The sequence below is a fragment of the Oryx dammah genome, unplaced genomic scaffold, assembly GCF_014754425.2.
Source record: "Oryx dammah isolate SB20612 unplaced genomic scaffold, SCBI_Odam_1.1 HiC_scaffold_29, whole genome shotgun sequence".
Taxonomy (NCBI): domain Eukaryota; kingdom Metazoa; phylum Chordata; class Mammalia; order Artiodactyla; family Bovidae; genus Oryx; species Oryx dammah.
In genome coordinates, this window is record NW_024070213.1 from 68914768 (window position 1) to 68926459 (window position 11692).

The window sequence follows — 11692 nt, forward strand, 5'->3', positions numbered from 1 at the left end:
TATATTCCATTAGCAAATTTTTTTCCTATGTACTCACATAAAGTGATTTTTTAAAATATAAAATTGATTTTCTTTAATAGTTCTATACTCTAATCACCTTAAAAAATTTAACCTGGAGCTGAGACTAATCATCACAAACTTTCAAAAGTTTAGTAAGAAAAACAAGAGCTAAATTATAGTTGTAGAAAAGCCATTGTCACGTAATCTAAAATACGACACAAATGAATTTATCTATGAAACATGCAGACACAGAGGTTGCAAACATGCAACCACAGGCTTGTGGTTGCCAAGAGGGGAGAGGGTTTGGGGAAGGGATGTTTTAGGAGTTTGGGATTAGCAAATGCAAACTATTACGTATAGAATCGATAAACAATGAGGCCCTACTATATAGCACAGGGAACTATATTTCATATCCTGTGATAAACCATAATGGAAAAGAAAATGAAAAAGAATGTGCGTATATCTATGTATATCTGAGTCACTTTGCTGTACAGCAGAAATTAATACAACACTGTAGATCAACTATACTCAAATTTTAAAAAAGAAAAGCTACTGTCTACTTAACAGAGAAACCAGATTTACTTAATATGTCCCTGGGACAAAGCTGCAAAGTGTTTGAGTCCGTTCTCTTCATGGTACAAAAGAGAGAAACCTCCTTAAATTGTTTCTACCTTCTTCTCCCCCAAAACCCTTGTCCATTGCTTGACCGTGACATTCCCTTTACTGAATTTCCATAACCTCTCAGATAAGATACAAGGTCCAGTGATCACCTAAAAGATGCTTTCCCCTTTAAGACCTCCATGCCCTTGAACAGCCTGAGCTCTTCACTTGAAAAGCACTTTCTTCTCTTGCTGGTCTGATGAAAGCTTACTTATCCTGCAGGAGTTAATTCAGAAATCACCTGCTCAGTTCCTGGCGCCCTTCCTCCTCCAGACAGGGAAACGGGTGGCCTTCTTTGTTCTCTCAGCCAGTCCTAGACTTGCTAACCTCATTTGCCTGGGTGTGATGGGTATTTGTTTCCTAGACTATGAGCTCCCTGAGGGCAGGGACCATGTTTACTCCTCTTTGTGTGCTCCAGTGACTAACTGAGTGTCTGTATCTGTTGACTGACTGAGTGCCAGAGGCAGAGAGAGACACTGCATGGGAGAACAACTCCTCATCCAGAAGTGTTCAGGGGAACGTAACCAAGTTCATCCCAGGCTGGCAAATGGAGAAAGCTGGCTAAAACCTGCAGCCAAAGAAGCCCTGATCTGATAATACCTCTTCCAGAGAGCTGGCTGAAAGATGAAGAGCATTTTCACTATATTCTTGTTAGGGGAAACACTGACTGAAACTGTTATCCACCCTGGTTAGGCACCGTAGTAACTATCTGCATGAGTCATCTTACAACAGGAGGTCTGGTAAGGAACAGGGAACTAACAAGCCACCACCAACCGGAAGAATTCGGGAAAGGTCAAAAGGAGACGCCACATGTCCTACCAACTTCCCAGAACCCTCCTCGCTGGAATCCCTCTTGGCTGAGCAATGCATGGGCCATGAGAAAGAACCCTCAGTCAGAATGACTAGCTAGAGACAACCCAGAAACTAATCCCATCACCATAAAACCCAAGACAGCAAGCCACATGGCAGAGCAGTCCTCCTGGGTTCCCTTACCCTACTGCTCTCCACCCGAGAATGCCTTCCCAGTAGTCTCCTTGGAGACAATTCATTTCAGAGTGTTAGACAAAAGTCCACTCTTGGGCTATGAAAGGTGTCCCCCCTTCCTGTAACACTCCTTAATCCTCAAATTCTTTACTTACAACACTCATCCTACTCATCAGGGACATTTAAGTTAAATGAGCTTAATCCAAAACAAAATGCTTTATCGAACATCATTTCTTTCCACCTCACCACAACAATTTAAAAGATTTCTATTGGTGCAAACATTTAAAAGTCAGGAATAAACATAGAGGATAACAGCAAAGGGTTTGTTTATGTATGTTGACACCACCGTGTGAGGAAGACATAGCAGGGTTTACGTTTATGCCATGTAAATCGCTCTAGAACCAGATGAAGCTTATAAGGTACCTTGCAACTCATCTCCTCTAAGCTATAAACTCTCTTTTTTTTTCCCCCTGGAAAAAGTTTGAGAAACTTACTGCTGTTTTCTATCAGTGGATACAACAGATGGCTGGCACATGCCTGCTTGCTAAACGAAATGGGCCCTCTGCAGAATTACTCTTTGATCCCTGGTGGCATGTCCACAACGCCACAATGCAAAATACCACAGTGTAGCAGAATCTAAACACTAAAGGTTTAAAGTTGTGCTTTTGATATGAGTACCTTCTTTTTTAAAAAAGAAATCGTGCCCACAGTACGTAAACGTTTCCACATTTCACTTGGAAACCATGAAATGGGTCAAAAATCGAGGCATTTCCTTCATTTGGTGACATAAAACCGCTGCAAACTCCAAGAGTGCAAAGGGATGCTTCTACTTGGGTTGTAACTACCAACACAATCATAACTCCATCAGGAAAAAAATGTGGACAGTACACATTAAAGGATTTAACTAATAACAATAAGTACTACCATAACTTCAGAGTTGGGAGGAGGTGTTTAAGGGCATTTGGCAGTTGCTTTGAAGAGAGAGAGGAAGTAGTTGAATGAAAATTCACTCTCTATTGTTTTTCTTTGATTTTTGTCAAGGGGAGAAAGGAAGGAAAATACCATTTTAATACAGGTCTTCTTAACTCAACCAGTCCAAGGGGAAATTTGAGACTTGGAATTGCAGCCAATTTAAGGGGCCCAGTGTTACATCATATCAACCACCATATTGCAAAACAAGCTCTCTAGGGGATGATCCAGTTGATCTTATACCTGTCAGTAGAGTGATCCTATTTAAAAACAAACAAACAAATAAAACTTGGGAAAATGTGAGTCAGTTGTCAGGAAAATGGTCTGTTTCTGACTTTTTCCCCCCCTCAATGGTACTTTCTTCATTTAAAGCTGAATTTGGATACAAATACACATATACAGGCTTTCCGGGTGGCACAGTGGCAAAGAATCTGCTTGCCAATAAAGGAGACACAGGTTTGATCCCTATGTCAGGAAAATCTCCTGGAGAAGGAAATGACAACCCACTCCAGTATTCTTGCCTGGAAAATCCCATGGACAGAGGAGCCTGGAGGGCTACAGTCTATGAGATTGCAAAGACACACATTATGCATGCACGCACATTACATTACACACTATTATATATAAAATAAAAAACAAGGACCTACTGTATAGCACAGGGAACTATATTCTATAGTTTGTAATCTATAATAGAAAAGAATCTGCAATATATATATATATACATGTATAACTGAACCATCTGAAAAATAATATATATATGTATAACTGAACCACCTTGCTGTACATATAAAATAACACAACATTCTATAATAAAACAACAATGCTTCACTTAAGAACAACAAAAACGGCTAAATTTGGGTGCTAACTGGAATCATTTACAAAGACACAACAATCTAGGCAAAAGTCTCAGGCTTTCCTTATATTTGGCTTTGTATTATTGTTATTACTTCTGGCAGTTTTCAGTAATTCAAGAAGTTTTTTTAATTGTAGAGAGCTAGTAAAAGTTATGAACACATTTATATTTAACCTTACATTTTGGAAGATATTTCACTTTATACATTGTATCTTCAGCATATCTAATATTTTCTAATTTCAGTGATCACACATTGAACAAAGAAGTATGTTCCTGCAATTTAATCCAATAAAGTTAATTTTCCACACCATACACATGTCCACCCATTTCCCCAGGGCAGCAGGTAAAATGTTCTTCCTTTCCTGTATCCACAGCAATATTCTAAACTTTTGTTTTTAAGCATCCTAAAACTGAGAAAAATGAATATATATATATATATATATGTATATATTAGTGACTTCTAGAGATTGCAAGAATTATGACCACTATACATGACTACTATACCGGGCTTCCCTGGTGACTCAGTGGTAAAGAGCCCGCTTGCAATGTAGGAGATGTGGCAGGAACCACATGTTCAATTCCTGGGTGGGGAAGATCCCCTGGAGAAGGAAATGGCAACCAACTCCTGTGTTCTTGCCTGGGAAATCCCATGGATACCCCATAGGGTTTTAAGTGTCGGACACGACTCAGCAACTAAACAACAACAATACATGACAAAAAGCTTACTCTAAGATCTGGACCTGTTGGTACAGATCATCAGAGCTTGCTTAATAATCCAGGTGGTGGATTTAAAGTTAATATTGGCCCATTATCTTCATCTAGAAGATTTCTCTTCCATAGACACCAATTTCATTCCAACCCTTGCCAAACATCACGAAGTACAGGCATTTGGTTGTAAGAAGATAGGAAAACTAGCATAGATGGCTCAGCATAAATTCATCATCACTGCTAAAAGAAGCCAACAGAAAAAGGGATGCCCTATTAACTAGGGACCAGAGTCATAGTACCTTAGCATCTTTATGCAAGTGATAGAATATAGTAAAGTGATTAAGTCTATATAATCTTTATAAACAAAGACCTATTTACACGATTTCTAGAAATAAAATATTTGGCCTAACACCAAATTTCTTCATATGGAAATCAACAGTGGTGTCTCAATATTAGAATTCAGATTTGTCTAACAAAACTTCTCATTAAAGTTTTATTTGAAAGCCTTTAGGTTTAGAAAGGGTTATTTTCCAAATAAAATATTTAATTAGTGTGTAGTGTAGAAAACCAAAGTAGTTGCTCTTGGCCTCTACTTGCCTCAAATTTAGGGAAAAATTAGAATAAAGAATGCCTCATTGAAAAATATCAACTATTAAAAGTTATATACAGTAATAAAGACTATTCTCTCTTTAATTACCCCAAATCTTTTAAGTTTAAGCCTCTTTAGTAGAAATTCTCTAATCTAAAAGCTTTGAGAAGGTGCATGTCAGAAAATGAATGAATATTTTAAATGGGCAATCAAGTAGAGACAGGATTTTTAAGAGAGAGGAAGAGGTCAAGGAATCTGGTTTCAGGCAGGAAAGTTTAGCAAAACAGACGTTTGAAGATTTCACAAAAAAATAGTCAGTGAGGATCAGATATACATAAGCAAATTCTTTGGGATCCATAGGTTAAGATCAGCCATGGAAACAAACTCTTTTACCATTTTGTTGAGTGATCTGCTGTGCAAAAATGAAACTGGATAAAAATATAAGTAAACTATTTATAATACAGAACATCATCCAGTTTTAGATTCTGAAGTATAACTTTTTACACACATTTAATGTAAAATAATTTTTAAAATTACAAATCAAAACACTTCACTCTGGAAAAACCAAAACATAGTAAAGGTAGATATAACTAATGTTAACACCTTGGAGGATTAGACATTTATCAGACATGTTTTCCTATAACTGTCCATATATTTTGTAATGAAACTAAACAGAATATACTATTATAGGCTATTGCATAATTTGTCAGAAACATCTTTCCATGGCATTGAGTAGATGTCTAGATATTCTTATTAATGCTTTCTGCCATTATCAGAGACTTCTAGGTTCTGCCCATTTTTTTTTCTTTTATTAACATGACCACGAACAGGCTGGCACCAAAAACTTTATTCATATCCATGATTATTTTCTCAGGATGAATCTCCAGGAGCAAAATATCCTAGTCAAATGATCTATGTCAATTCTTTTGCCATCAGAGTCAAATCGCCCTACTGAAAGGCTAACATGCATCAGAAACAAATCAGTAAGGATAATCCTCCACAAACTAAAACTACTTTAAAAAACTTGACCAACGTAGTGTGAGGAAATGAATCTCACTGTAATGTTTATTTGCATTTGTTTGGAGTCGAACATCAAAGTCATTTTAAATGGCCCCAAGAAAGCATCTGCCTCTAATGCAGGAGACCTGGGTTCAATCCCTGGATCAGGAAGATCCTCTGGAGAAGGAAATGGCAACCCACTCCAGTATTCTTGCCTAGAGAATCCCATGGATGGAGGAGCCTGGTGGGCAATAGTCCACAGAGTCGCAAAGAGTCGGACACGACTGAGTGACTTAACTTACAACTTTCAACTTTCAAGAATAGCTTGGGTTAGTGAACAAATACTTTATTGGAAGTAGATAACACCTACTATATCTTCAATCCTAAAATTTTTAATTTTCCATGGGTTACCAAAACATTTAATATTTAAGTTTAAATTTTCATTAATAAGTTATGTGTCTTGCTTGTGATGAAATCCCTAGATGTTTGATATTTTGAATGAAACAACTAGATAATGGAAGGAACGCTTCATTTTTCCATGTAGAAGTTTTGATGTGGTTTGGATTTAGCCAAAGTTGCCTTTCTAAAGTCTTAAAGTGTTTTTTGGTATTGAAGTCATATTTTTTCCACATTCAAGATTTCCATGCATTTCAAAAATTATGGTGCTGGAATCACAGAACTTTATTGGCATTAGTCACATCTAAATAATATTTCAAAACATCTTGCTGTTTGGCATCATGTACATCCTTTCCCCTTTCTCAGCATCCCCCACTCCTCCAAAAAAGAAACATAGCAGATTTCACACAGTTACCTGTGGTAACCTATCTGGAGTAAACTGAACTGAGGTGCTGATATTGGTCAGCATAATCCACAAGAGGAATCAACACCTAAACCAGAGAGAAAAAGACTCTCGACGCTTCATCTGCATACCAGTTCCACCACCCTCTCTAATCCTCTGCAAGAAATGGTCCTCAGATTGTTGCATATGCAATCCATTTTGTACTCAACAATATGCCAATGTTTGCAAAGGGGAGAGAGCATGGAATTTAAGCCTTTGCTTCAAGTTCCATTCTTCAGAAGACAAACTCATAGGAAAAATAAATAGATTGATAAACCAATCAATTCAACTAACCAGAGCTACTAATATTGTCTACTTTGCCTGAAGTTACTGAACACTTTCAGCTAGGGAGGGCTGCAAGTCAAACTAACTAATGGTTCTTTGTTGTTGTTTGGTCACTAAGTTGTGTCGCACTCTTTTTTTGACCCCCATAGACTGTAGCCAGGTTCCTCTGTTCATGGGATTTCCTAGGCAAGAATACTTGAATGGGTTACCATTTTCTCCTCCAGGGGGTCTTCCCAGCCCAGGGATCAAACCCTTGTATCCCACGTTGACAGGTAGGTTTCTTACCACTGAGACACAAGGGAAGTCCCTAATGGTTCTTACAAATCTATAGAAGTATAAATAAAGAAAATGTTCCTTTTTAAAATCACAGAATATTGATCCCGGCTGACAAGGGGTCAAACACAATAGATTCAGGTAAAAAATAAAAGGTGACAATAAAAGGCCATTCATTGATTTGGCACTGGGTTTCACAATAATTCCAGATTAGCTGTCCATAAAGTATCTATGAAGAGGAAACTGTAGGGGGAAGAAAGGAATACCCTCCCCAGAGAGCAGTAGGAGTCTCAGTGAGCTTATCTGCAAAATGGGGGTATTAGAATAGATGACCCTCCTATTAGGAACTCTGGTGGACCCAGAACATCTATTCCTTTATGACAATGGAAGTGCTGAAGGATCTAGAGTTGAAAGGAAAAACGAGAGAACAGACCTGTGGAAAAGGCAGCTTAAATAACCATGCCTATATTACAGCAGGTAATGAGAGAGAACCAAAGTGGTGTCTCAATTCAAAGTAACTAATTTTTATAAAGTGTTTTCTGGATCACATTCTTTATGAAAATAGCCATTTAAGCAGCTTTAGAATAAAAGGACCTAAAATGTGATTTTGATTACAATGATTTTCATAAGTAGACACATTTTACCCACTAATGAGTGGAAGAATTTGTTAACTTACCATTTGTCCTCTGGAGTAAATTCTCCAATTGAACAAAAGGAACTAAGCTTACATTTTATTGTCCCTTTCTTTTCCAAATTACAGGTCATTTATGTAATACCAAAGCATAAAAAAAGATGCTAATAGGCTAAGAAATAAAAGGAATGCTTCTTCATAAAAATACAGGGTAGTTTTCTTTTTCATGTGAAGGTATTAAAAAACCAATAGCTTCCAATATTTTGCAAACATTCTCTTATGACACTTTGAGTCTATGAACTTGTACCAGAAATATGTAGTGTTATCATTAGTGAAAAACACTCAATATGCCATTTTCTCAAAGGCACAATGTCAAAAGTACTTACAGACTTTAAAACTTGTTTTAAAGTGTAAACAATGTCACAGGTGGTTGGTATATATTGATACTGTGGAGAAAAGAGTCTTTTAAGTATTATGTTTAATTTTAATGTCAATGAGCACGGAAAAAAGTAATGCTGCTATTTGAGGTCATTATATTTCCAGCAGTCTGAAGACACTGAGACATCAAAATAGTGATCTTAGGCACTTTGCCTAGCTCTGTCTTTTGGGAATCTTCAATTTATGTGACATATTTAAATAAATGGGAGTTAACTCTTTATTTGCTTTGGAGATCAGATGAGAAATCACTCTTGAAAATTGTAAAAAAGAAAAATGTAGCCGACTATATGCTATATTGCCTTATTTCTATCTGCCATCAGGTGCTGGAAATATTAAAGGGTGATTTTCTCCAGCCTTCCTGATTAACAGGACTCACCTGCCCTGCAGCTTGCCAGGTGAAATTCATAGAATGGATATTGACAGGAATAGCTGGCATTCTCTGCTGTGCTCTTCTGAAATCATGTGTAAAGGGGGCCATTTTCCCCTCTGAAACAATCAAGATATCTTCTTCAAGTCCTGGTTTAAAAAACACACACAAAGAAATAAAGCTATCAAACTAGCTGAACTTAGAAGAATCCAAATCAGAACTTGCGTGCCAAAAGAACACCGAAGAATTAGTAATGGGTCATTTCTTTTCACAAAGCACCTGCCTTCAAGTACCAATTAATTTTCCTGTGGATAAGAATGATGGCAAAGACGTATGCTTTCAGTGAAACGGAGTGAACTGTGGAATAAACTGGTGCCAACAAATGCTCGGTCCACTGAAAAACGCTGGATTGTAGAAACCAACAACAGCATGATCAGAACATCAGAACAGCTTAGATTTATGGAGAAAAAAGCTTAAACACTTTAGATGGAAAAGCGGTAGTCCATAGGATCGCAAAGAGTCCGACACGACTGAAGGGGCTTAGCAAGCACGCAGCTGACTAAAAAGGGGACAATCTTCCTTGGAAATTAAGTTTTAAAACATGAACTGAACTGAAATGCATGTATCTCTCCTTTAATAGAAGAGCTGGAGGGAGTGAAGACCCAGGCATTTGGGAAGAAGCAGAAGCTCCCGCGAAACCTTACCTATGAGCACTCTCGCCTGGTGAGCGTCGATCCACAGGTACAGGCTTTCCTCCGGCTGCTGACCGACCTCCGCTCGCAACACCAGCAGGCACGGGAGGATGCTCCAGAGCCAGAGCGCACCGGCAGAGAAGGCGCTTTCCCGGGCCATGCTACTCCGGACCTCCTGGATCGTGGTTCTCGCAGCTGAAACTCCTTCCGCACCTACCCGACCCTTGTCTCCCAGCCGGAGCAGTTCCCCGCGTAGACGGCTGGGCGTGTAGCCTCTTGGCTCTGGTACGAGTGAGTCTGGGTGTGCCGGAGGAGTAGGAGGAGGGAGAAGATATGGCGAGAGCGGGACAAGGGAAGGGGGAGCAGGTGGGAGAGGAGGGAGCGGAGGCGCAAGACTGGCAAAGCAGATGCCAGCCCGCCGAAGGAGACACAACGGTCAGAGGGTTAAATATAGCGGGAGAGTTAGAGCGGGAAGGGCAGGCGCAAGTGCGGTGCGAGCGATGAGTGACGGTGCCCAGTCGGTCGCCACTGGGGGGCGCTGGGGGGACGCGCGGGGGGTGGGGCGGCGCGGAACCTCGGAGGCAGAGTCCACCACCCGCCGTGCGCCGCTGGGGAGCAGACGCGGAAAAGGGCGCTCCAAGGGACCCCTGAGACGTCACTTGCGCTGCCTCTGGCCAGACGAGGCATGAACGGGGGGAAATGCGGTGAACTGACTTATTACGGCTTGACTGAACCCAGATGATAATAATGATGATGATAAGTCCCATTCGTACCCCGGTGTTAAATGAAGGCTCACGTTCCTCCACTTTCCCCACTGTCCCACTTCTCCCATATTCCGCCACTGTCATTCTTCACTCTGCAAACAGTAGCCTCTCCCATCTGCCACTGTCATTCTTCACATCTGCAAACACTTGGCGCATTCCCATCCATTTAAAACCCGAGAGTCCACTGTCCAGAGGTGTCCTGGTTGCTGGAGCTGGGGCTGACCAGGGCGTGGGGCTTTTACTCCTCACTTGTCTGGCACTGCGGAGAATGCTTTTTACAGCTGTGGAGGCTCTTCTCCCTGCTCACCGGCAGCACCCTGAGCTCTGGATGACAGGCTTACCTAACGTGCTGGGGTCGGGCTCCCAAAAGTCCTGACTATCTTCATAGTTGCGGGTATATGGAGAAATTTGGGGGCGCGCCGCGCTGGTGCTGAAATCGCAGGCGCTTTAGATCAAGCCAAGGCTCTGGCCTTGCATACGGGAAGAGTAGTTGGCCGGCAATGGGCTCTGGCCAGCCACACCCATTAAACCCCAGTAGGGATTTAATTTGCCCCCTGCCAAATCCCTTGGATGTGTGAAGAAAACGGAAGCAAAAGGGAGTTTCTTGTTTTGTTTAGATTTCAGACTCAGAATAAAGTTGTTTACTTCTCTGTTTTTTGGCATCCAAATGCTGCGACAGATGTCCCAAGGATTGAGCCTGTGGGGTTGGGCGCGTTTTTTGACTCAATCCCTTGTGGGGAGGGGCTTCCCTAGTGGCTTAATGGTAAAGAATCCACCTGTCAGTGTAGGAGAGGCATGGGTTCCATTCCTGGGTCAGGAAGATCCTCTGGAGAAGGAAATAGCAACCTACTCCAGTATTCTTGCCTGGGAAATCCCATGGACAGAGGAGCCTGGTGGTTGGGGGTCACAAAGAGTCGGACATTACTGAGCACACAGGTACAAAGGTGGGAGAGCAAACCTGAAGTGGAACAGGTGCATGCATTTAAGTATTGGGTCATGAGTTACTAAAGCATATGCATTTCTAATTATGAAATATTTTCAGTTGTACAACTGTTGATCTTCGAAAAGAAGAAGTGTTTTGCTGAAAGTTTTACTTTCATTTTAGGTTTGAAGGATTTGTTAACAATAGAAACCACAGGTCACACACAATAAACAATTTCAATATTTAATCGAGGATTAATTGACTTCATTTCAATTATACAGTCATTAAAAGAAAAGACAAAGGTCCTTCTAGTCAAAGCTATGGTTTTTCCAGCAGGCATGTATGCATGTGAGAGTTGGACCATAAAGAAAGCTGAGCACAGAAGAATTGATGCTTTTGGACTGTGGTGTTGGAGAAGACTCTTGAGAGTCCCGTGGACTGCAAGGAGATGAAACTAGTCAACCCTAAAGGAAATCAGTCCTGAATATTCACTGAAAGGACTGAAGCTGAAGTTGAAACTCCAGTAATTTGGCCACCTGATGCGAAGAACTGACTCATTTGAAAAGCCCCTGATGCTGGGAAAAATTGAAGACAGGAGAAGGGGAAGACAGAGGATAAGATGGTTGGATGGTATCACTGACTCAATGGACATGAGTTTGAGCAAGCTCTAGGAGTTGGTGCTGGACAGGGAAGCCTGGTGTGCTGCAGTCCATGGGGTAG

At 40.5% G+C, this 11692-nt stretch overlaps 1 protein-coding gene across 2 annotated transcripts in view; it reads right to left on the bottom strand.

Annotated features, from left to right (window-relative positions):
- Positions 1–9802, bottom strand: part of WIF1 (WNT inhibitory factor 1) — an 88892-nt gene extending 79090 nt beyond the window's left edge. Inside the window, exons 1-2 of one of the 2 annotated variants that reach the window (XM_040233382.1) lie at positions 9299–9802; positions 8604–8743 (exon numbers count right to left, since the gene is read on the bottom strand). In XM_040233382.1, the coding sequence (XP_040089316.1) occupies positions 8604–8743; positions 9299–9446 (288 nt within the window). In that variant the 5' untranslated portion in view covers positions 9447–9802. The remainder of the gene's footprint in view (positions 1–8603; positions 8744–9298) is intronic. The other variant, XM_040233383.1, reaches the window with a different exon arrangement.
- Between the last annotated feature and the right edge of the window lie 1890 nt (positions 9803–11692).